The sequence below is a fragment of the Capra hircus genome, chromosome 15 (assembly GCF_001704415.2).
Source record: "Capra hircus breed San Clemente chromosome 15, ASM170441v1, whole genome shotgun sequence".
Taxonomy (NCBI): domain Eukaryota; kingdom Metazoa; phylum Chordata; class Mammalia; order Artiodactyla; family Bovidae; genus Capra; species Capra hircus.
This window is the reverse complement of record NC_030822.1, coordinates 15,887,963-15,914,496: the sequence shown is the minus strand read 5'-3', so window position 1 is coordinate 15,914,496 and position 26,534 is coordinate 15,887,963. Positions and strand designations below refer to the sequence as shown.

General features: G+C 39.9%; 2 protein-coding genes across 4 annotated transcripts in view; one reads left to right on the top strand and one right to left on the bottom strand.

Moving 5' to 3' along the window:
- RAG2 (recombination activating 2) lies at positions 2,825-10,583 on the bottom strand. The gene is made up of 2 exons (XM_005690095.2): positions 10,459-10,583; positions 2,825-5,231 (listed from the first exon to the last, which is right to left on the bottom strand). Exon 2 carries the CDS (start codon positions 5,201-5,203, stop codon positions 3,620-3,622), a length of 1,584 nt encoding a protein of 527 aa, XP_005690152.1. The 5' UTR covers positions 5,204-5,231; positions 10,459-10,583; the 3' UTR covers positions 2,825-3,619.
- C15H11orf74 (chromosome 15 C11orf74 homolog) overlaps positions 5,546-26,534 on the top strand; it is a 69,654-nt gene continuing 48,665 nt past the window's right edge. The window contains exons 1-3 of one of the 3 annotated variants that reach the window (XM_005690094.2): positions 5,546-5,670; positions 10,671-10,728; positions 23,428-23,583. In XM_005690094.2, the coding sequence (XP_005690151.2) occupies positions 23,451-23,583 (133 nt within the window). In that variant the 5' untranslated portion in view covers positions 5,546-5,670; positions 10,671-10,728; positions 23,428-23,450. The remainder of the gene's footprint in view (positions 5,671-10,670; positions 10,729-23,427; positions 23,584-26,534) is intronic. The other 2 variants (XM_005690093.2, XM_013969830.2) reach the window with 2 other exon arrangements.

Genomic DNA, 26,534 nt, shown 5'->3' with positions numbered 1-26,534 from the left:
GGAATCAAGATTGCCGGGAAAAATATCAATAACCTCAGATATGCAGATGACACCACCATTATGGCAGAAAGTGAAGAAGAACTAAAGAGCCTGTTGATGAAAGTGAAAATGGAGAGTGAAAAAGTTAGCTTAAAGCTGCTGCTGCTGCTGCTGCTGCTGCTAAGTCGCTTTAGTCGTGTCCGACTCTGTGCGACCCCATAGACAGCAGCTCACCAGGCTCCCCTGTCCCTGGGATTCTCCAGGCAAGAACACTGGAGTGGGTTGCCATTTCCTTCTCCAATGCATGAAAGTGAAAAGTGAAAGTGAATTCGTCCAGTCGTGTCCGACTCTTAGCGACCCCATGGACTGCAGCCCACTAGGCTCCTCCATCCATGGGATTTTCCAGGCAAGAGTGCTGGAGTGGGGTGCCATTGCCTTCTCCAAAGTAACTAGAGGGCTCACCACAAATGTTATCAGTTCAGCATTTGAGGAGATTGTGCATAAAGTGTGAAAGCATAAGCTCATTAGGTGAGATGTCCCCACACAGAGTAGTAACACAGAGGTAAGCAGGAAGGAACAGCTCACATGATATGAATGAAGTTTTATGTGATTTTCTTGTACTGATGAAAAGCTGGGGGTCCCTACCCTGGTCACCCCTCCATGCCCATGCTATTCCACACTCCTCTTGTTTACTATGTTCATCAGACTGATGCTGTTTCAGTTCCATAAACATGACAAGCTTCCTACCCTTTAGACTGACTACTCCTTTTCCACTATGCTTTCCACTTTCTTGACACATTGAACTCGTTTGTGTATTTTGCTCTTGTTTATATATAAACATATATGTGTGTCTATCTACATAGATACATAGATCCATGTGTAGATATCTGCATGGGGGTCTTAGATGCAGTACGTGGGATCTTTGTTGAGTCATGCAAGATCTTTTCTAGTGGTGTTTGGGCTCCAAGGGTTTAGTTGCCCCATGGCATGTGGGATCTTAGTTCCTTGACCAGGGAATTGAATCCACATCCCCTGCATTCCAAGGTGAGTTCTTAAGCAATGGACCATCTTTGTGCCTGGAGAGGAGTAGACTCCCTCAAAATAGTCACCCTGGAAAGCCATGTACTTATTTATTGACATTATTCTGTGTAAACTGTTTGAGACTTACCTTTAAAATCTATTTGTGAGGCATATCAGAAAAACCACTTTGTTAGCTCAGACTTCACTTTTGGCCTAAAGTGACAATAATGCTGAAAATGACACCCTACTTGGCTTTGGATAACATTTGTCTGTTTCCAAAAACCAAATTCATCTCTAACTGTTGAGTATCTTCAAAAGAATGAAACATAGACTCTGAAAGTGATTGAAAAGTGAGTCTTAGAACTGAGTTAGGCAAAAGCATTATTTCCTTGGGATAAGTGAGTACTCTTCTAATGTGGTTCCTTTGAAAGTTTGCATATGCTTACTAGAAAAGAAACTTTATTGTCTTCAAATCACACCTAGTAGACTCATTAGTGAGATGACTTAAAAAGACCTATTTTTACTCAAACTTACAGTGAGTAAAACCAAAGTACTTGCCCTTGACTTACACACAGACACACACACACACACACGCATGAAAAGCAGGTTTAATTGAATCTCTCAGATTATCGTATGTAATCTGCTTTCACTTTGAAACAAATACGTGTAATTACTTTTTAGCCACTTGGTCACTGTAGACAAATAAAGATAAGAGATGACTGTGGGAAAAACTACAGCGTGAGGGGAAAACATGTTGAACTCTGTGGAGGCTATTTCAGCTCCCACTCATGTCACTTTCTACTGACAGATAAAAGAGAAATAAAAGTAGAATGATCTTGAAAAAATTAAGTGTAGGATTTTGCTGATAACTGGGTAACTACAAATGTTAATAATAGGAATAAATCAATGTAAACAAAAGACATTTTCATATTTTATCAGCTTTATTAAGTAATAGAAACAACAGAAAATCAAAACAATGGTACAGCAAATTATGCAAAAAGAATATTCATCAAGCAACATTACTGAAGCAAGTGAACATGATTTAATTTTTTCAGATTTATTTCAGTATCTGAGGCATGAACTGTTAGCAGAACTTTTCAGCAGGATTTCATCTCCTGTATGGTTCATATTTCCCCTATATTTGGCAATAATACCTTACACATTGTGGACTCAGTGGAAACAAATGAATGAGAGGCTATGGTCTAAGCTCTTGGGCTAAAATGAAATACATTTCCAGAAAAATACTCCAGGGGGGGAAGACATTTGTATCTAAGGCCATCTAGTTATCAATTGATGTGAAGCCTCAAAATTAACAGTTCTTTTAATTTCAATTCTAGCAAGTATCTAGTTGAACCTGAGCAAGCTCACTGATTTCTACAACTTTCACTGGCAGCAAACGCCATACACCAACTAGACTCATAAACACATGTGTATTTCTTTTTCCCTTTTAAAAATTATCTACCTGTTAACTTTGTCAATCTCTAAACTTTTATTATTTGGGTAAGTAATCAATATTACTTGTGGAAATAATCTCTCATGAGATCTATTTAGAGATTCTTATTGTACTCTGACTCGTCTCCCTCTTTCAGAGAGCTATCAGTGGACTGAATTTTCATTAAATCTCTCGAAGAACTGTTTCAACCGACTAGCTTACTTTATCATCTGTTAACCATATGCCTGGGAAGGAGTGGAGGGGTGGGTGGGTGGGAGAGGGGGAGGAGTCTATGAAGAAAGTACATGTGGATAGCTTGATAAAATGTAACAGACAATGTAGATTCATTTTGTTTTTCTTCATGTCAATGGAGATTATCTATTTTTTTTCCCTATCTAGCGTCCCTGGTGGCTCAGGCAGTAAAGAACCTGCCTGCAACACAGGAGACCTGAGTTCGCTTCCTGGGTTGGGAAGATCCCCTGGAGGAGGGCATGGCAACCCACTGAAGTATTCTTGCCTGGAGAATTCCCATGGACAGACGAGTCTGGTGGGCTACAGTCCAGGGGGTCCAAAGATTTGGGCACAACTGAGTGACTAAACACAACAACAGTCTATTTATCTATCTACCTATCTATTTCCTTATAATTTTTTCTGTGTATGGGCATAGTCAAGTGGCCATCTTTGAGGTGTACAAAGAACACTCATGTGGGATACAGGTGATCTCAGTTTTAATTTCTGGTCAACCACCAAATTGTAATAGTCCACAAAATAATTCATTTAACTCCTTTGGGTGTTAGTTTCTTTACTGGTTAAATTTGTATTAACTGCTTGGTGGATTATTTGTTACCAAAAGTCCTATAAAGGATGTAAGCATACCTTGATTATTATTACCACTTCTGTGTTTAAGATTCCTTGAATAAAAATTCAGATCATAAATTCCATTGAATATAAGTTTCAGTAAAATATTTTCAAAATACACGTTATAGGTCCTGCATAGGTCGAAACACAATGACTCTATTCAGTATGGCATTATAAGCACTTTCCCCTAGTACTTTACTCATATAACTAAATGAAAACATTAGATGTCTTCAATAAACAAAAATACGAAGATAAATGTTATCATTGTTACCATTCTTTAAAATAAGGTTAAAATTTTGATGCACTTGAATCTGAAAGGCTTTCATGGAACTAATCAAACAACCTTCTAAGAAAGGATTTCTTGGCAGGAGTAATAATTTTCCCAGAACCCTTTTTGTGGAGGGATCTCAGTGGAGGCTTTTTTAATGATTGAACTCTTTTGGGAGTTTGCAGTGCTCTTGCTATCTTCACATGCTCGTTGCAGTAATATTTATTGCTTCCTTCTGATAGCTGGATGAGTGTGCGTTCTGCCAGATCCATGCACTGGGCATGGACCCAATGTCCATCTCCATGAGAGCAATAGATCATGGCAGGCTTGTTGAGCTCAGTTGAATAAAACGGTACCCAAGTATTGATATCCACATCACAAGTAGGGCAGCATGTAATCCAGTAGCCTGTCTCAGACTCATCTTCCTCATCATCTTCATTGTAGGTGTCAAATTCATCATCACCATCGAAACTGTTTGCTTCTGCACTGAAGCAAAATTCTTCTGAGTCTTCGAAGGGAGTGGAGTCCCCTGGGTCTTCTGTTGATGTCTGACTACTGGTGAAAGTTTTCTGATCTTCGTTCACATCATCTTCAGCACATTTCAATGTATAGAAGTAAAATGCTTCTGAAACAGCCTGTTTATTGTCTCCTGGTATGCCGAGGAAAACAGTTCCATTTCCCATGTTGCCTCCAAACCATATCTTGCTATGCTTAATATCTGGGGTCCAATCTGGGGTTTCCATCTCATGAATGTCTATCTTGTTATCCTTGAAAGAGATGATGTTGCAGACCATTCTTTTTTGATTTTCAAGCTGATAGCCACCAACAATAACAAATTCATCATTGCTTATTTGAGTCAGGATTGCACTGGAGACAGAGATTCCTCCTGGCAAGACTGTGCACTCCACAGCTGGGCTGCCCAGGGGGAGATCAACCCTTATTCTATACAGATTGGCAGGGCGGATGTTATTGGCAAGTGAATGGCCTCCTAAAATATAAACAGTATCATTTCTGGCAATGGAGACATGAAAAGATAGTCCATCTTGAAGTTCTGGAAGAATGTATAACGTAGAGCACCCAAATTCAAAATCCACCAAGAAGACATGGGGCAGGCAGTCAGCTACACTGTTCCATTTCTCTGTGGTTCTTTGAGCAGAAGGTATGTATGACCGTCCTCCAAAGAGAACACCCATACTTTTCCCTCGACTATACACCACGTCAATGGAATGACCATATCTGCCTTCAGGAACGTCTCCTACCAAGTCCTTCTCTGTGCAGCGAAAGGTAACTTTTTTGTTGTTCTTGGAAACAACAGACATCACATAAATCTTATCTGAAAGCTCATTATTTGGTGTTTTTCCTCCATGGATGATATACTGATGCTTTTCAGACTCCAAGTTGCCACTGAATGTGCAAGTGGCCGGGTATCGAAGAGGAGGAAGGTAGCAGGAATCCTTAGAGAAAACTGCAGGCTTCAGTTTGAGATGATTATGCTTTACCTCAAAATGGAAAACTCCAGTGGGGCAAGACCTCTTGGGCCAGCCTTTTTGGCCAAAGAAGAAAACTTGCCCATCAAAATTCATTAATGAGAAGCCTGGTTGAATTAAGGCCATGCTATTACCGACTGTTACCATCTGTAGTGACATATTCTCTGACGGTGGATAGATCTTTTATCTGAAAGAATTACAAAAAAACACAAACTTTCTTTACTTATTACATCTATTCATATAAAATCATTATGTGTAGATTCCCTCACATGCAAAAAGCATGTTAAAAATAAAGAGTTGTCCCGTAAGTTTGCAGTGGAATAGCAAAAATTCAGGCGGCTAGACAAGCAAAGGGACACAGAACCTTTTTGCTTAAAACAATCATAGCAGCTGGGAGCTGTTTTGGACATGGACTACCGTCCCTTAGATTTCTGGGAATTGTAGTCATTTTCCCTTAAAGATTCACCACTTGTCAGCAGAAAGAACTACATTTCCCAGGAATCCATTCTCTGTGGGACGTGTGGCTCCAATAGTTGCTTCTCCAGGAGACAAGTCTCGCTGAGTAAAGACGCCAAAAATGCGAAGTGACTAACTGGGAGCCAAGACAGAAAACTAGGGAATGGGAGGTGAGAATGGCTGATGCACACCTAACATCCAGGTTATGGGAAAGTTGCGTACCAGGAGGGGCGTCAGGCTACCCGCGCCCGGGTGGTGGTGTAGCCTCTCCGGGGGACTCATTAACAGCTGACGGGGTAGGAAGCACAGCTGCTTCTGGCCAGAGTGGGGTTGCCTGGGAACCGCCGCCTGAAGAGACTCCTGGCCAATTGTCCTCACGGACTCTTGCCGGGACGCTTTGGAGCTTGGGCTCAAAATTGCACACTTGGGCATCCTTAAGTTGCTGGGGCGGGAGTTTGAAGGGGGCACCGAGAATACCAAGCTGTGACTGTTTTGCAGAACCAAAAGATTAATCTCTGAATACCCAGCGTGCTGGGGAGAATTTACCTGATAGTGATTTTTACCATGCCTGTATGTAGTCATGGAAATATGGTAATTAGACTTTACCGAATACTTCGCCAAAGGCTGTTTGCTTTCTCAGCTGCTCTTGCTTCGGTTTTAGATTTCTTTTAGGGAAGCAGAGAAGTTTTCCAACACCTCTTCTCTCCCCTGTCTCTTTCCCTCCCTTCCTTCCTCCCTCTTTGGATAAGAAAATGAGGGTTAGTGGCCATTATTTCAGATCCCTTTCCTGTTCCAGAACCTCGAAGTAGTTCTTTAGTAATTCTGTTGTAAGCAAGCGTTAAAAAAGAGGTACCGGCATTATACAGAAGGTAATATTTGTATGATTTATAAAGAGAGATATTTATCAGATGAAGTAAGCTTGATTAATTAAAAAAAATTATTACCTACCTTGAAGGGATATCAGGAGCCTTTATGTGAAATACACTCCCTGTTTGCAGACTAAATTCCTAAATTAAAGGAAACAAGAAAAGCACAGATTACTTGACTTCTAAGAATAAACTGTTAATGTTTCAAAAACAGTGGCTAAGAGGATGGACTCTGAAAGTTGACTCCCTGGATTCAAATCCTGGCTCTGTCACTTCCTATGTTACCTTGGGCAAGTAATTTAACCTGTGTCTAGTTTCCTCATCTGTAAAATGATAATTTTACCTACCTCACTGGTTGATGTAAGTTGTGATTAGTAAGTTAATAACACGCAAAGCACTTAGAACAGGGCTTTGTACACTGTAAGTCCTAGTTGTGATGGTTATATTTGAACTTATGAAAAGTAAGGTTGTTAATGCACAGTTAGCTGATAAGAATGGTTTTAAGGTCTGGGAATCAGGTTAGTGGGTATAGATTGATAATTTTTTAGACTGGTGAGAATTGAATAAACATATGTAACAGTCAGTCCTAAAGAAAATCAGTTCTGAGTATTCATTGGAAGGAATGATGCTGAAGCTGAAGCTCCAGTGCTTTGGGCACCTGATGCGAGGAACTGACTCATTGAAAAAAACCCTGATACTGAGAAAGATTGTATGCAGGAGGAGAAGGGGATGACAGAGGATGAGATGGCTGGATGGCATCACCAACTTGATGGACATGAGTTTGAGTAATCTCCAGGAGTTGGTTGATGGACAGGGAAGCCTGGCGTGCTACAGTCCATGGGGTCACAAAGAGTCGGACACCACTGAGTGACTGAACTGAACTGAGGCAACAGAAGGGGCCTCCCAGGTGGCTCAGTGGTAAAGAATCTGCCTGCAATTCAGGAAATGTGGGTTTGATCCCTGGGTTGGGAAGATCCCCTGGAGGAGGAAATGGCAACCCACTCCAGTATTCTTGCTTGGGCAGTCCCATAGAGGAGCCTGGTGGGCCTGTAGTCCACGGGGGCACAAAGAGTTGGACACGACAGTGCATGCATAGGACAGTAGGACAGAGGTGTTGGTGGTGAGCTCAATTTAAGTAACAGGGAATATTTTATTCTTGTTACCCTTCCACTAACTCCTGATTAAATATGCAGACTCTTAAGTTAGATTGTCTGAGTCCAAATTTGGGCTGAAGCACATATTTGCTGTTTAATTCTCTTGGCCAAGTTTATTTTCTCTGTTTTCTTATCTGTGAAGTAGGGATAGTATCAGTATCTATTCATTGAGTAATTTTTGAGAGTAAATGAGATGACACACGTAAATTACACAGCACATATGTGATTATATATGCTGGTGCATAATAAGTATTGAATAAACACTAGCCTGCCAGTGCAGGAGACACAGGTTTGATACCTGGGTCAGGAAGATCCCCTGGAGAAGGAAATGACAACCCACTCCAGCATTCTTGCTTGGGAAATTCCATGTACTGGTCGAGGAGCCTGGAGGGGCTACAGTCTGCTGCTGCTGCTAAGTTGCGTCAGTCATGTCCGACTCTGTGCGACCCCATAGACGGCAGTCCACCAGGCTCCCCCATCCCTGGGATTCTCCAGGCAAGAACAGTGGAGTGGGTTGCCATTTCCTTCTCCAATGCATGAAAGTGAAGAGTGAAAGTGAAATCGCTCAGTCGTGTCCGACTCTTCACTACCCCATGGACTGTAGCCTTCCAGGCTCCTCCGCCCATGGGATTTCCCAGGCAAGAGTACTGGAGTGGGGTGCCATTGCCTTCTCCAGGGCTACAGTCTATGGGGTTGCAAAGAGTTGGACAGGACTTAGTGACTGAGCATAGCACACCATACAGCAAACATTATTTGATGGTATAATTTGTTTTATTCTGCCTGCAAAGTTTCCTTGGGCCATTTGGAATCTATGGTCAGTCTAATGCAGTTTTGGTGGGGCCTTGAAGATCAGATTTAATTAATTGCTAATTATTTTCTTCTAGTTATTTATAGCTTGGGAGATTCAAAGTGTGATATTTTAATAATCATCTTGTGGGTTATTAAAGCAAATGAGGAACTTGAATGAGAAGGATTATGCCTAAGGTTATGAAGCAAGCCTCTTTCTTCCTCAGACATGGTGGTTTGCAGGTTCAGCAACTTGCCTTGCTTATGAAATAACCTGGGCAAGTGTTTTATTTACTTGTGGCCTATCCAGGTGTATTTGAGAGAAGGCATCTGTGCAACTAAGAAAATGCTCTCCATCGGAACTAAAGGGAAATATTGTTGGCCCTCAGTTCAGTAAAGGAAAACCATCAGTGATCACACTCAGCATGACGTGCAGATGATTTTCAGAGTTGCCCACTCTGGGGTTAAGGGAGCACCCGCGCCAGCACCTGCTTATTGTAAACACCGGGGAAGACTGGCCATCACCCAGGAATGACTGGGCTAGAAAGCCCGCTATGCAGAGGTAATGGATCCCAGATCCCAAGGGGTGACCATACACCAAGAGTGCTTGCTTTTAAACAGAAAGTTTCACTGTAGCCTATTGGCTTCATTTTGAAGTTCATGGGGATTTTGAATTTAAAATTAATTTTTATTAGAGTATAATTGCTTTGCAACGTTGTATGAGTTTCTGCTGTACAACAAAATGCCACACATATACACATATCCTCTCCCTTTTGGACTTCCTTCTCGTTCAGGTCACCACAGTGCCTTATGTAGAGTTCTCTGTGCTATACAATGTGTTCTCATTGAAAAACAGATTACTAAAAAAAATTGATTATAAATAAAGTTCATAGGGATTTTGACTCCTCATAAAGGAAAACATGGTTATTGCAGATTAAACAAACATTTCTTAGGCAAGACATGACAAATACTACCTCTTTGTGTAGCTTTTTTGGGTGCCCAAAGATTCCTGACCTGTTTTCCCTTTGATGTCCTGCTCTTGGCTCACCCCATAATTACAGGGCCCTAAAAATAGTGGTAAAGTTGATTATTGTTAAGATGAATTACCTCTTCTTGAAACACAAAGTGTTTGTGTTTTTAATTTTTAGATTACACATTTTAAACCATGGCAGGATGACTTATGTATTTAAAGAATGAACAAGAACATTGAAAGTGTTTTCACTTTATTTTGCCATGTAGTTTAGATTTTGCAGTTTTGCTTTACTAACTTAAATTTATGTCTTCACAGGAGTAGACTATGGTATATTTTCCATAGTTTCAATGTGACTCTATTTGTCCCATCTTGGTTTTTAAATGAGTTTTTAAAAGGTGATACTATAACTAAAATAATCTACTGAAGTGCTTCTCTTTAAATAGGCCAGATAAAAACAGGCAGGGTTTGAAAAAGAAGACACCGTTCTTCGATTGAAGGAACTTTCAAAGTCAACACATTAAAGATTCTTTTTCAGAGACAGAAATACGGGACCAATAAATTTATACAGGTTTCTCAACCCCATGCTAACATCCCTCAGCAGGGAACGTTTCACTTATTCACTATGAAGCTAGGGCATAGTTGAGAATCAAAAGAGGACTAATGGTGTGAGGTCTGGGTTTTTAGTTTCCTGTGTTTGAACTGACTTTTTTTCCCTTCCAAAGAAAGCTACTGTACTCGGAAGCATTAAATCTTACTGATCAGTGTGGCCCATGTTTTCCTGATTGCTCCAAAATAGCAGGTAACCTCATGTAACTACAGTCTTTTCAGTGTGTGAATTAACCCTATCTTGCACAGTTACTCAGGCTTGAGGCACACATTGTTTGATTTTTTTTGCTGACAGCGGAGCCAGGATTGGGTCTTCCTTCTGACCCTTGTATCAGAGAAGCATTTATACACTAAGTTTAATATGTCAACTCGGATGCCACAGGAGTAAAATCCTTGTTGCAGCCTGAGACCAGAAAGCCCCTTTCTCTCCGAATTCTACATCATCCCTTCCCTATCTGGACACCCAGTCCAACTGGAACTAACATACTGCTGAAGGGGGCATCTTTACCTAAAAGTTGACAAGCGTAAGCTCCCAGGTTTTAGCTCCAGTAGAAATGAAGTTATTGGACCTACCTGAAGGCCAGGGGTCTGCTCAGCCCTCTCTCAATCTTTGCCGCTAAACCCGGTATTAACTGTCAGCACTTGGGGAAGATTCACTGACTGCTGACTCTGACCGTGGCCTGCAGAAGGATGACGGTAAACAGAGCATGTATGTGTGCCTACAGATGTCCCAGCGAACGCAGATCTAACGGGAGTAACTGACTGTGACTTTTTTTTTTCTTTAGATGGTTGAGGGAGATATCCACCAGGGTGTACCCTCAAGATTTAACTGTTTCCTTACTGGTGAGCAATGAAAACCTAATCTACTATTTATCTGTAAAGACAGAAAAAAAAGCCCTGGTAGAAACCTGATTTATCAACAACATTTTAGAAAAATGAATATAATTAATATGATTTAAATAAATACTGGGGCTTCCCAGGTGGCTCCGTGGTAAAGAACCCACCTGCCAAGCCAAACAGGAGTCATGGGTTTGATCCCCTAGTTGGAAAGATTCCCTGGAGAAGGAAATGGCAACCCATTCCAGTATTCTGGCTTGGGAAATCCCATGGACAAAAGAGCCTGGCGGGCTACAGTCCAGGGATTTACAGAGTCAGACATGACTTGGTGACTAAACAGCAACAACAGCAACAAATAAATGCTATCGTAATTCAAATGGGAAATTATTTTTCCTAAAACAGAAACTACTAGTACCAATGTCAGTGATTTTGAGTGGTCTTCTCAAAATCAAAAGGAGTTCTGTTTATGGGAGGCCTACCACCCACTTTATATTGGGCAGCTGCTGTGTAGGATTATACAATGGGGTGATTAAGAAAATGGGCTTTAGAGTCAAGTGGCCCTGGTTTTCTCTGCCAACTTTGCTGTTTTCCAGGTGGAGTCATCTTAATCCTTAAGTCTCTGTTTGCTCATCTCTGAAGTGGGGATAGAAATATCTACCTCAAAAGACTGTTGCAAAAAGATTAAATAAATGTTCTGCCAAGGAAAATATTCCACAGCAGTCTTAAAAACTGTGATAGTAGCCTCCCCCGTCCCTATTCCAAAGTTTCACAGTCAAAGGAAGAGTAAACCAAGGGGTTCAGAGCAGATGTAAAAGCTGGCTTAATTTTTTAAGATAAACTTTATTTTTTAGAGCAGTTTTAGGTTTGTAGCAAAATTGTGTGAAAAGTAGAGTTTCCCATATACCTGGTGCCCCTACTCATTCATAGCCTCTTGTTATCAGTACCTCCCACCAGAGATACATTTGTTAAAATAGATGAACCTGCATTGACACATTGTGCTGTGCTTAGTCGCTCAGTTGTGACCGACTGTTTGCAACCCCATGGACTGCAGCCCGCCAGGCTCCTTTTTCCGTGGGGATTCTCCAGGCAAGAATACTGGAGTGGGTTGCCGTGCCCTCCTCCAGGGGATCTTCCCAACTCAGGGATCGAACCCAGATCTCCTGCATTGCAGGTGGATTCTTTACCCACTGAGCCACCAAGGAAGCCCACACTGACACATTATTATCACTCAAAGTTCAGAGTTTAAGTTAACATTCACTCTTGGTGGTGTACATTCAGGGGTTTGGACGAATGTATAATGGCATGTATCTATTATTACAGGATCATGCAGAATAATTTCACTGCCCTGAAAGTTCTCTGTTCTCCACCTACTCACTGCTCCCTTTCCTCAACCCCTGAAACCACTAATCTTTTTTTTATTGTTTCCATACTTTTGCAGATTTCACGATGTCATATAGTTTTCAGATTGGCTTCTTTCGCTTAGTAGCATGCATTTAAGTTTCCTCCATGTCTTTCTATGACTTGATAGCTCATTTCTTTTTAGCTCTGAATAGTAGTATTTCATTGCCTGGATATCCACAGTTCATCTGTCTTCCTACCAAACGACACCTTGGTTGCTTTCAGATTTTGGCAGTTATAAATAAAGCTGCTATAAACATCCATGTGCAGGTTTTTGTGTGGACGTAAGTTTTCAAGTCCTTTGGGTAAATACGAAGGAGCCCTGTTAGTGAGTCATATGGTAAGAGTATGTTTAGTTTTGTAAGAAACCTCCAAACTGTCTTTATGATTTTGTATACCCACTAGCAATGAATGAGAGTTCATGTTGCTTACATCCTCACCAGCAGTTGGTGTGGTCAACATTCTGGATCTTGGCAATGCTGATAGGTGTGTAGTATCTCACTGTTTTAATTTTGTCACTTCCCTAATGACTTGATGCAAACATCTCTCCATTTGCTTGTAATCTGTACGTCTTATTCAGTGAGGTGTCTACTAAGGTGTTTGGCCTATTTTTTAATCAGGTTATTTGTCTTTTCGTTGTTGCATCTTAAGAGTTCTTTGTATATTTTGGATAACAGTTCTTTATCAGATTTTTTTTTGCAAGTATTTTCTCCCATCATATGGCTTTTCTTTTCGTTCTCTTGTCTGTGTTTTTTGGCGAGCATAAGTCTTTAACTTCGGTGAAGTTCAGCTTATCAATTATACTTTTCATGGATCATGCCTTTAATGTTGCATCTAAAAACCCCATTGCCATATCCAAGGTCATCTAGGTTTTCTTCTGATGTAAAACTTCTAGGAGTTTCATAATTTTGTGGTTTACTCTTTGTTCAGTGATCCATTTTATTAATAAGCCTAGATTCCTATTTTTGCTTGTGGGTGTACAGTTGTTCCAGAATCCTTTGTTGAAAAGACTATTTTTCCTGTTTTGTTGCCCTTGCTTCTCTGTCAGAGATCAGTTAGCTCTACTTAGGTGGATCTATCCTGGGTTCTCGGTTCGGTTCCATTGATCTCTTTGTATATTCTTTCACCAATACCACACTGCCTTGATTACTGTAGCTGACTTAATTTTAAAACAATCCGTTAAAAACAGTTACCTCAAGAAAAATATATACCATTTATTAAGCCCATTTCCTAACCATAAATTTTTTTGTGTTCTAATTTTTATCCAGGTGTACATACATTAATAATTATGATAAGAATGTATTTAAATTGTGTTTTATCTTTTCAATGTGATGTTATTTCATATATACTATGAAATGTATATTTCCACCTTTATAATTTTTAATACTTGCCTAAAAATTCCATTGGGTAAATATAATGTAATCTATCAGGCCGTTCAGTGTTGTTGGTCATTTAATCAGGTTCTGTGTGGCTTAGATGATAGAATGTAGTGATTAGAGGTAGATAGATTTGGATTTGAGTCTGAGTTCTGCCACTTACTAGCTGAATGGCCTTTTTGAGCTTCAGTCCTTATCTCTAAAACAACGGTGATACCTGCCTTATTGGGAGGATGGATGGATATGAAGTGTCTGTTATAGAGAGTATACTCAATAAATCTGTGTAATGATGATGGTGCCATAAATTTATTTGTAAAAGTGAAGATGTTCATTTTTTGAAAAATTTTAGGATGCGTTTTCAGGGTTGACTTTTTAAAAACCGAGCAAGTAGCTCAGTTGTTTGGCTGATTTTCATCATTTGAAATGTTGATCCATTCTTTAAAAAATGTCATCATCTCTTCTAGTTACTCCTACAGTGATTGTTTAAATCTCTTTCTGCAAAAGAGCATTGGGTTGTTCCCCTAACCTATTCATGGTGTTGTATAATGATTATGGCACTTGAAATTCCAGCATCAGTGACAGCTCTCATCTAATTGACATAGTGGATATCTCCACAATAAATATAAAATAATAAATGCAACACAGAAACCAGGGGTGGGTTTAGGTAAGTGCTTTAGCCTTTGCATTCTACTAACACCAGAAAACAGGTAGTTGGTTGCTGAGTGGGTTCATTGTCCCCAGCCTATCAAAATCCTAGCACAGAAGCTAAATGTGAAGTCATGAACAATATTTATACAGCATCCACTGTGTACCTCCACTGTGGAGGATTAGGGAAAAAAAATATTACAGACACAGGTCTTGCCTTAAGGAGCTTGCATGATAGTAGGAAGTAGTCACCCTTTCTTAAAAGTTCACCAAGAAATCACAATTATAGGGGCAGAGTCAAATTCATACTGCGATATGTGTATTTCTTCTACCTTAACTCCAAAGACAGTGGTCAATTAAAGAATACAAGTCAGTGTCATTACCGAGTAAAATAATCTTCATTCCACAGAGGAGATAAAAGACTTAGTAATGGGATACACTGTCATAGTAATTGAATAAGAAGGAAACATAGTTGGAGAAAAATAGAATGTCAGAGATGGAAGACAGCTTCAAATCCTGTCCCTTTATACCTACATTCACACTACTTAAGGCTAGAAAAGTTAAATAACTTGAAAGGGTAACAGCTGCAAGAGTGTGTGTACATGGTGAACTGAGGCGGGCAGAGGAGGAGCACAGTTTTGTGAACTCGTGACAGTGTTTCCCAAGAAATGTAGTGACCTGTCAAGCATTTCCATCCCCTTTTATAAATGAAGAAACAACTTAAATGACATTATTGCCCAACGGGTTAGCAAGTGTTTGAAATAAGGTCGATGGCAGCTTTTCATAGCATTCAAACAGGCATAGACAAATTTTGCTTTTTTAAATAAGTGGCTGAATTTTTTTTCAGGAAATAATATAAATAGTATGGGAAAGGGAGATGTCTGACTTGTTGAATGAATCCCACGATAGAAGCCACAACTGAAACTAGCAAAGAGGAGAAAAGAGGAAGGAAAAGGAAACATAGACGGAAGCAATCTACAGTTAGTGTGATGGATTGTCAAGAGAAGAACATGACAAATGATTTGTCATTTTTTATTTAAAGTGATGAATTAAATGCAGCCACATGACCGGAACATTCTCTGATTTTTAAGCAGGATTCCTAATTGTAGAATAAAATGGACCAACATTTCAGAGGTGATTTACAGTGTTGTTTCAGAAAGAAAATGCACTTAAAATTTTTATTCTTAGAGAAGGAGGGAATTTGTGTTTCTTAACTTCTACCTGAGCGCCGAAGAATTAATGCTTTTGAACTGTGGTATTGGAGAAGACTCTTGAGAGGCCCTTGGACTGCAAGGAGATCCAACCAGTCCATTCTGAAGGAGATCAACCCTGGGATTTCTTTGGAAGGAATGATGCTAAAGCTGAAACTCCAGTACTTTGGCCACCTCATGCGAGGAGTTGACTCACTGGAAAAGACTCTGATGCTGGGAGGGATTGGGGGCAGGAGGAGAAGGGGACGACTGAGGGTGAGATGGCTGGATGGCATCATGGACTCGATGGACATGAGTCTGAGTGAACTCCGGGAGATGGTGATGGACAGGGAGACCTGGCCTGCTGTGATTCATGGGGTCACAAAGAGTCGGGTATGACTGAGCGACTGAACTGAACTACTTTTGTGTATAGAAACCATGCTGGCAAAAAGAAATTGGTTTTTATGTAGGTGTATGTGTGTGTTATGTTGTGTACATCGAGGCAAAATTGCAAATAAAGTGCTGAGGGAAATTGGAAATTAGGGCATCATTGTGTTATTCCTTAAGGCCCATTTGTTATTCTACGGTCATAGGAATTTAGAATCAAAAATAGCTGAGAAATACAGCTTTAAAATCTTATTTCTTTTTGAGAGAATGTCAAATGAGAAGGTCGATATTATTTGCACCATCTGGCATTTTGAAACACTTTTTGAAATGAATTCCTAAAAACAGAGTTGATTTAGTCTGGTGGGTCTACACCTGTTCCTAACTAGCTGTGCAGGTGTTGCTTTAAAGCAGGCTTTCTGGTTTTGTGGAAGTGCTGTGTGCTGAGCACGTGGCCCACAGGCTGGGAAGCCAGACAAAGAGATGAGTTTAATTGAGAGTGGATGCTTTTGTGCCACAGTTGTCATGCACAATAATGGGACATTGTATCCATGGGAAGGCGGGATTACAGTTGAGCTAATAACTCTTTTATGATTGAAACCTTATTGCATGATTATAGAGCTCTAAAGTTGACTGAGAAACTCTACTGCCTGTTTGGATCCACAGGTTTATCAGGGGCCTTGAAAAAATGTTCACTGAAATACTCACTATTATTGTCCATAACTCATTGAGGTAGATGATCACATTTCTGAGGCCAGGAGATCAGTTCTGAGTAACATTGAAATATGCGTATTGTACATTTTTCTTGATAAAATGTACTAGTCCGGAGGTCATGCATTGGAGAAGGAAATGGCAACCCACTCCAGTGTTCTTGCCTAGAGAATCCCAGGGATGGCAGAGCCTGGTGGGTTGCCGTCTATGGGGTCACACAGAGTCGGACACGACTGAAGCGACTTGATCAGTGAATATGTTTGTAGCTTTGTTAGGAGGTGAAGGTAGGTGATTGACTCAAATTTTTCAAAAAAGCAAATTAAGAAACAAAAATGATAGTGTAAAAGTAATTTTGTTGCTTTCAAAAACACTGGATTTTCTAAAATTTGTCTTATGGGTACATCTTTCAGCTTCCATGTCCACAGGTAATTGGCTTTTTTTTTAAGAAAAAATATAAGGAGTAAGCAAGGAGAGGGAAGTTCTGAATGCTTAACTCTTTGCATTTTTGTTTAATGGAATTAATAACTGTGTAATTGAAAACAGTCTAATAGTTGACCCGCCTCAGTGAGTCAATGTAGACATTTCTGGATTGGCTTGAGCAGCTTGGAGGAAGAGTATGTTTTGGGGAAATAAAATTGATTTTATACAATCTGTTGATGAGAAAGTCTTAATAAATTATAGCTTCAAGAAACCCCATTATGGTAACTTGGATGGATGATCAGGAAAGGGAAGCAAATTTTTCAAGAGGAAACTTTCTGCTTAAACATGTAATTTTATAGGTTAGTATTATTCCCACTCTCTAGAGCTTATTGCAGGAGGAAAACCATCAACATGCCTGAGTTCCAACATTCTTGGTAAACTTTTACTGGGTGTTTTCTCTTTCTCTTTTCCTTAAGATGAGATTTTTGTCAAGGAAAAAGTATAACAAAGATGTGCCAACTTCTGAGACCTCTCTGCACAGATGACAATATGCAGCTTTTCTCCTCTAAAGCTTTGTTGTTGTTTAGTCACTAAGCCGTGTCTGACTCTTTTGTGACCCCATGGACGTAGCCTGCCAGGCTTCTCTGCCCATGAAATTTTCCAGGCAAGAATACTGGAGTGGGTTGCCATTTCCTTCTCCAGGGGATCTTCCCAGCCCATGGGTTGAACCTGCGTCTCCTGCGTTGGCACCGAACGACCTGGGAATCTGTTCTTCTAAAGCTTTATAGTTAGCAGTTATCTCCAAGCCTCTCCTGTCTCCTACCAAAGGCTTCCTTTAATATTCACTGCAAAGGGTTGTATCCAGGGGAATCTATATGGAAATCTAGAGGCTTATACTGTCAGCTTTTTTGGTGATAATGGAGAATTCCATGCTTTTTAAAGTATTAGAAAAGGCTGGTTGGGAGAAGCTTGTAACTTGAAGTGTTGTGTATTCTTTGATGCCAGAATGTGTGTTTTTATCACCCAGATAAAAAACTGTAAAGGAATTTAGATCCTCTTCTATTTCATAAGAAGTTTTGTATTTATGTCTTCCTCTTTTCCTTTGTTTTCCTGTTTGTATTGGTAAATGTCTAAAACAAATGGTATATATGCAAAATGTGCGCGCATTTTGCCTCAAGATGTTTTGTATGTTATTGGGATAAAGAACGTAGTTGTAGTCAGACACATGAATGAATACACCCAACCTGAGTGAGATTGCTGCTTATTTCTTAATTTCCTGATGACTTCATCTATGCATTAAAAATCATAACCAGGAACATCTCATTACTGTTGATGAGAACCACATAATGCTGCTCACCAGTAGAGTCATCAGTTGGCAAAAACCTCACTTAAGTTTCTTTTCCAGATTCATTCATTTGTATTCTGTGATTGAACTAGATGACCTTTAGGTTTCTCTCAACTCTGAGAATCTGTGCCAATTTCTGTCACTGAATTTCATTCTCCTTAATATGATCTAAACAACATGAAAATATTATAGGATGCAAAATAGTTGTTGTTCAGTCAAGGCAGAGGCTGGCAGTTTATACCGGGTCTCTTCTATCATGTAAATAAATCTGTACCCTTACTGTGTAATTTGGTCATTTGAGATTTGTTCATTTTCCAAAGTATAAAGAGAGACCTAGCCTGTGCAGCACCAAGGTTGACATTTTCCTTCCTCAGGCTTTGTGAGTTCTTTGTAAAATATCCCATTTTACCTTTCATACTTCAGGAGCAGCTTTGAACAGAACTATGAGAATTTGAGACAGTGGGCTTTGATAGTCCCTGCAAAACTCTTTAAAAATGTGTTATCTATTGCTTTCAAGTATCAGCAGTAAGCCTCACAGTTAACAACAACAACAAACGCGATTTTGCAGGCATATACCTTTCTCTACTGTTAGAAAGCAGATTATATGTTTTGAAAGATTACTAGCTCAGGGTGACTTGTTTCTTAAGGCTTCTTGCTGTTGTCTCTGACAAATGTGTTTTAAGTAAGTCACATGAGGCAGGGATCTGAAGATAAGTATCAAAAAAATGCTACATCAGTGGTGATAGTTCCACATACCTTATTTTATAATAATGTCTGTAAAGGAGTGGGACCCTTTACAGGGACCTTCCCAGGACAGATCACCCCTCAATCCCCACTCTGTCCTCTGCTTGCCTCTTGTTTATAAAAAGGCTTTAGTCTCCTAAACCTTCCCTGAGCTCCAAAGAGCAGATTCAAACAGGTACTATCTAGAGAAGTGAGGGAATGTGCAAGCAAAGGAAAAAACAGCCCAACATAATTTTTTTCTATTGTTAGCTTAAACCAGTGTCTTGATTTATGATCCCGAACTGTTGAGATAATGTCCTGTGGGTTCAACCGACTGGCTCCAAGTGGACCTGAAATTGATGACACAGAGAGAGTCAATTAAAAACTGAAACTCTGAAACCATCATGAAGGCTCTAAGTATATAACAAAATGTCCCAACCATTGCTTTTGCTTTCTCCTAGAAAGAAAGAAAGAAAGACCTTTGCCCCTGTTCCATAGAAATGGAATGAAGGATTGACAGTGGGGACTTATAGCCAGGGCATGAGCTGATCCATCTTGAACAGCACAGATTTTCAAGTTCACGGGCATTTTCCTTTCCTGCTGGCCCTGGCATGCCTCAGAGCTGCCCAGATAATGACAAGCTGACGAGGAGAGAATGAGAACTAATCTCGCTTGCTTAAGAATTTCAGAAACCAACCTCGAGGACATGGGGATGGAATGACCCTGAGTAGAAAATTAATGAACACCTAATGAGGATGACATTAACTAGACCAGTTTGGACATGATTATCAGAGCTGACTGCCGTTCTGCATGTCAACCCCTGCTTGTACATCCCTGAAACTCCCCTTGAAAACCTTGGTCTCCTAGCCAGCAACTTGGAGATGACCTTAGGACATTAGCCCACCATCTCCCCAGGTCACTGGCCTCCTGAATAAGGCAGCTTTTCCTTTTTTACCAATACTTGTCTCTCAAGTATTGTTCTTTCTGGCAGTGAGCAAACTTGGGTTCAGTACCAGCCTGGATGTGTTGTGTGTTCTTTCAGAGAGCAGATGACACTATCTGGCTTGAGTGGTCGTTAGTTTTGTTATTTGATAGGAAGAAAGCGGGTCTCCAGGAAGATGGTGTGGTTCTTTTGCTAGCTCCCAGGGACTCAGTAAGAAGAGAATCCTGTTTCTAAGAAAGCTTGTGGTCTTTTGTGGAGTTTAGTAGTCCAAGCAGAGCAATACATCCTCCCAGTGGTTCCTTTTGGAGGCTGTGATTATGAAAGGGTATGTTGTTACACATTTACTTATCATCACAATATGTTCTGGGTCTTTTTTATGTGGAGCTTTAAGCTTTAAGACAAAAAAACCAAATCAAAGAATCCTGTTATCCAGACAAGTATATCTCTGTCTCTTCCTTTTTCTCTTTTAGAAAAATACTTCATAGTAAAAACACAAACTAATGTGAATGGTAACTGAAAAAGCAATGCTTCCTTCTAGAAAACCACTAGGATTTGCATAAACCGCTTGATTGTCTGGTAAATGATTATCTGCTCTGTCAGTCTCTGAGGACTTTTAACATGAGGTTATTTGTATTTTCATAGATAAGGAAAGTTCTAAATTTGAAGGTGGGTTAAACTCTTTAAATCATGACAGCTTGTAAAGCTGGATTTTGCAAGTCTGTTTAAAAAGTCCGTACAGTTACTGTATTGTGATAACCACAGGAAAAAAATTAAAGACATTGAAAGATGTTGAATTTGTGCTGTGCACAGCCCGTTAATTGTCTGCCTTTAGTAAAACTGAGATGTGTTAAGGCTAAATACCCAAAATATACCAATTTGAGAATTGCAAAGCATGTCTAAAGGAATTCCTATTATAACTCTCAAAGCATCCATGGGAAGGCATTTACAGCAATATAAAATACAACCTGGCTGCTTCTGTTTGATATTTGTCTGCAGAAGTAGATTACCTGAGATGGCTTGAGGAAGAGGTTGCTATAATACAGTGCTGGAATTTTGCTGGGGTCCACTTCTGGAAAAGCAGATTGACATTAACATTTTGGTAATTAAGTATTTGTCCTACTGATAGTTAAATAATAACCACCTTTGAATTTATCATTATTTATTAGCTAGCAGTTGCAAGCATAATTTATTAAACTATGGGTTGCTGAAGCCTGGTAGTATTATAGGTAAATTTGCATGAACTGTAACTGGTGCTTTTTCTTATACCTAATTTTCAGGTACAAATTGTTTCTTTCATTTTGGGTTGGTGCATAGCTAGACTTTTTATTTTCACTTGGACTGCTACAATATCATATTTTATCTAGGGTTGTAATGCATCATGAATTCTCTTGAATGATCTTTGGGTAATATTAGTACCTTCAAAGTCAAAGGGGTCACAGTCAACACAGGTCTTCATGTAAACAAAGGACAGAATACTAAGACTTATCCGTTGTTGTCATCCTCATGGCTGACATTTCTTGAGGACCCCTGTATATTCATCTAATCCTTACAGCAATCTTGAGAGGTACCTGTAGCTTCATACTTCCTATTTAAAACTCTTGGGGTCAGTTGTCTTTCAGAATTCAAAAGTGTTTTGGAGTTTAGAAAGGTAATCAGGGCAAATGCCACATATTATTAATACACAAAATCTGCAGTGGGGTCTGGAAAAGCACCTCAAAAGCAAGCCCATTAGTTTTTTTTTTTTTTCAGGGAAACGTAAATAGTAATACTATTTATACAGAATAAATAAAAGCCACAAACACTTTCATGTTAATGCAGGTTGGGTCTTGCCACTAAGTGAGTTTGGGTATCATCTTGTGAATATATTTTTGGTTTGTTTTTCCTTAACTTTATGGTAAGTATCAAATAATAAAGTTAGTAACAGACACCAGATGTTCACTTTTATTCCGGAAAAATAGAAGAACCACGGAATTTATGTAGTATCGGAGAACCCCTCCCGTGAATCACACTGGCTATGTAGGCTGTCATTATTCTTCTGCTTTTTGTAGATTGTCGTTTTTCTCAAAGCTGTGTAAGAATCATATTTCACACAGAATGAACGGAATTCAACAAGGTGAAATATCACAACTAAAAACAAAGTTCAGACTCCTCAAGGATTGAGGTATTGTCTCAGCTGACAAGCGTTTAGTTAGCGAAGTAGTCAGTGATCTGACAATGTGAAGGGGCCACGATCTTTGCATGAAGTAGGAGTGAGCCATTTAGAATATGAGAGTTAATCAAATCTCATTGTCTCCAGACTGTTCCTGGAATCTTGTCTTCATTTCTGGATGACATATTTTAAATGGATGCAGACAGTGTGAAATCTTTTCCAGGTAGATTGATCAGAAGGGTGAAAGGACTCAAAGCCATGTCATATAAGGTACAGATACAGTGACCGGGTAGGCTTAGCAGAGTTTTTGGCCAACTTCTAACAATATTTGACTATAGTACCTGCTCAAATGAATAATTTTAGCTTGAGATGGATGGACCGCCAACTCTGTGCCACGTCCTGAGCTATGAAAAGATATGGACCCTTTCTCTCATGGGCTCCAGGTCTCATAGAAGACACAGACATGTATACAACTATTTACAATACACGGGGATAAGTGGAACAGTGGACACAGCAGAGAGAAGCAGCACAGAAGTTATGATGTGCTCTTGTGCTGATGGAAGATGGAAAGCTAAAGCCTTCAGAGACAAACTGAATTCTGAACTGAATTTTGAAAAATAAATTTATGTAAGTGGATTAAATAAGATTGAGAAAGGACAGGATAGGCTTGCCCAAATATTTGAAAGGATATCATGTATGAAAAGAATTGAAATGGTTCAGTCCCCTCCAGGGGCCCAGGACCAGTTTGGGGTATGGAACACAAAGACACATTTAGGCTGTTTTAGAAGGAAGCTTTAATAGAGCTGTCCAAAGGCTTCTTTGGAACATAAAGGGTTTCCAATATCTGGATATGTTAAAGCACAGACAAGTCAACTGTTTGGCAGCAATAGTACCAGAGTATGGAGGGTGTGTGTGTATGTTATGCAATGGATAGAGAAACATAGTGAAGTATTTAGGGGCATGGGTTCTAGGGTCACACTTCTAGAACTGACATTTCTGCTTACTGGCTCTGTAATCTGAGCTAAAATTATTATGAAGTTAAAGAACAGTACCTGGGGTCTAATAGGTGCTCAATAAGTAACAAATATTAGCAACTGTTGCTGTTGTCTTTGGATGGGTGGTTGGTTTATCTCACCTTGAAAGATTTTTAGTTTCTAGTTATGTAACTGTGTGATGATTTTCCTGTGAATTAAGAAGATGGTAACCAGGAAACAGGCAAAAATAAAATTGGGATAGTTAACAGTCCTGCAGTTGAGATATGAATATAACTCTGGTCTCTTAAACCAGGGTATATCACTCTAATAACTATCTTGATTTGTCCTGTTGGGGTCTTGGAATTCTTCCACCTACCCATCTAGAATATTTTGAAGAGGCTGGTAGTGCACAACTCACCGTAGGTCATGTTTTTCTTGGTCTTGTAGATAAAGTGGCCTTATGAATAGGAATGCCTGCCCAGACACCAGAATTGGAGATGATGGATGAAGATCGGCTAATTGAAGAAGTCTTGGATAAGTTTGTTAATTGTCATGAGCAAACATATGAAGAATTTCTGAAAACATTCACTCATCTTTCAAAAGGTAAGATGGGAAAGTAAACTTTCTATAACAGTAGTGAAGTGAAAGTTGCTCAGTTGTGTCCATTTCTTTGCAATCCCATGGACTGTAGCTCCTCAGGCTCCTCTGTCCCTGGGGATTCTCCAGTCAAGGATACTGGAGTGTATCCTCCCCATGTCCTCCTCCATGGGATCTTCCTAACCCAGGGATTGAACCCAGGTCTCCCACATTGCAGGTGGATTCTTTACCAACTGAGCCAGCAGGGAAGCCCAGTAGAGGTAACGAATTTTATTATGATTTTATGTCTTTGCTGTCTTTTCAGAAAGACTATTGAATGAGCATTCATTCATTCCATTGTTTTGATCAGGTTATTCTCATCAAGGCATTTGCAACTGATGCATATAAATGCTAACTTTTTCATCCAGCCAAGAGTTGTATTATGGAGTCTGAGCCATTGAATTTGAGAACCAAAAAGGACCAGAGAAATCATTTAGTATAATCCCTTTGTTTTAGTTTTGAAAAAATACAAGTGCAAAGAGTCCAGGCTTTTAAGAGCATACTGAAAACATTGAAGAAATCTAGCACCATGTAGGATATGGAGTCACACCTCGCACATTTGGATTCTGGCATTGCCACTTTCTGGCTTGAGGGGAAGTCACTTGGTAAAGGGGGGATATTCATAGTATCATAAGGGTTGATGTAGGCTAATTGAGATACCATGTAAACCTCTTAGCATAATGGCTAGCTTGTAAATGCTTGATGAAGGCTAGGTATTGTTATTGTTGTTATTGTGCTGCTGATGATGCTGTGGTTTCTGTAGAATGGAAGCCACTCTTTAGACCAGAAGTGATAACTGAAGCCCTAGAGGCTAAACACGTGTTCTGTGTTTTGTAATGTGTTTGGTTACCTCATGCAGTATTGTTATTGTTTTATTGAGCCAACATTTAAAAGTTGGAAATGTTACACAAAAATCTTTATTTTCTATTTTTTCTTTTTTCTGATTAAGTGAGAAGATGGTTACCTCTTATTTCCCTGATGGCAGTATCAGCAGCTAGAGTTCAGGAGCCCATGCCCTGTGACCTCACTAGTGTGATACACTCTCTGGCTCTCACACACCCTAAAACCGTGTGCATATCCTGCCTGCTTCTTTCACGTCACTGGCTCCTGTAGGCATTGAGTTCTGTTTTGACTGCCATTGGCTTGCTCTCAACCTTGGTCCTTTTTAGGTCATGATTCCACATTTGGGAGACTGTTGACTTACCTGTATGTTGGACTCAACTCCAGGGCCCTAATGGGGCCCGGGAATATAGACTTTTTAAAAGTTCCTGTGGTGATTTTAATGTGTACCCAGGATTGAAAATAGGGAGTTCCATAATTTCTTAGGTTATGACAATCTCAGGATCCTCAGCTCCATGATTTGAAGCCATAATTCATGTGTCCTTAATAAATGTAAAAGAAGTGAAGTTATAATTAAGAAAAGGAAAAGAGATTCTAACCTGTTTCTTTTATTGTACAAGGTAGTGGGAATATCTGTTTTGTTTACTCTTAAGGGAGATACGGTTAGGGCTCCAAAATCACTGCAGATGGTGATTGCAGCTATGAAATTAAAAGATGCTTACTCCTTGGAAGGAAAGTTATGACTGACCTAGATAGCACATTAAAAAGCAGAGATATTACTTTGCCAACAAAGGTCTGTCTAGTCAAGGCTATGGTTTTTCCAGTGGTCATATACGGATGTGAGTGTTGGACTGTGAAGAAAGCTTAGCGCCAAAGAATTGATGCTTTTGAACTGTGGTGTTGGAGAAGACTTTTGAGAGTCCCTTGGACTGCAAGGAGATCCAACTAGTCCATTCTAAAGGAGAGCAGCCCTGGGTGTTCTTTGGAAGGACTGATGCTAAAGCTGAAACTCCAATACATTGGCCACCTCATGCGAAGAGTTGACTCATTGGAAAAGACTCTGATGCTGGGAGGGATTGGGGGCAGGAGGAGAAGGGGACAACAGAGGATGAGATGGCTGGATGGCATCACTGACTCAATGCACATGAGTTTGGGTGAACTCCTGGAGTTGGTGATAAGCAGGGAGGCCTAGTGTGCTGCGATCCATGGGGTTGCAAAGAGTCGGACATGACTGTACAACTAAACTGAACTGAACTAAACTGAAAGGGAAATAGAGAATTTAGGAAATACTTTGTTAAGTTGGGGCTGAGAATGATCTATTTTGGTATCATATGTGGATCAAATTAATCTTGATAATGGCCAAATCACCATTTGTCTTATGCACATGGATTTAGGAAGATGCTTGCCTTCTTTGAGCCTAATGATTTGGTTCCATGTTTTCCAGACCCACACATGTGTGGTTGTGTGAATGGCTGGGGTAGGCTGTGGAAAGAAGGGTAAAACTGGCAGAATTCATGCATTTTGGTATGCCAATGGCCTTTTGATAACCCAGATTACTTTGGAACTTACTTGTAAGGCTGACTTTATTTTTGTACTCTGAAAGTGTAAGAACTTCTTGCAAGGACTTGGATATTTTAAGGAGGTTACACTGTTTTTGTTTTTCCGGGTAAGGAGTCTGTTCTGTTTGCAGATTTCTGTGTGCTCATTCCATGCCCAGAGAATCTGTTGCAGATGTGGTGACTTCATTTTGAGTTCCGTTTAGGCCCCAAATTGAGCTGAAATAAATGATGATGCAAGTTACAGAAACTGCATCTCCAAGCACACTAGTTTTTTCCCTTTCAAAATATCCTTCGGCGCCAGTTCACATTACAAACTAATGATCTGAAAAAATTCCTCCTAGAGCGCAAGAGTTGAGTGCAAAAATATGTCTTAAATCACTAAGTGTCCTTTCTTACCCTGAAACTTTTAAATGCCTCTGAAAAACCACACAGGACTTAAGGTCAGGCCTAAGAGTTGAATAATAGCCAACAGACTTGACCACAGTCAATGTAGTTAGTTCTGTTTGAAGGAAGATATGA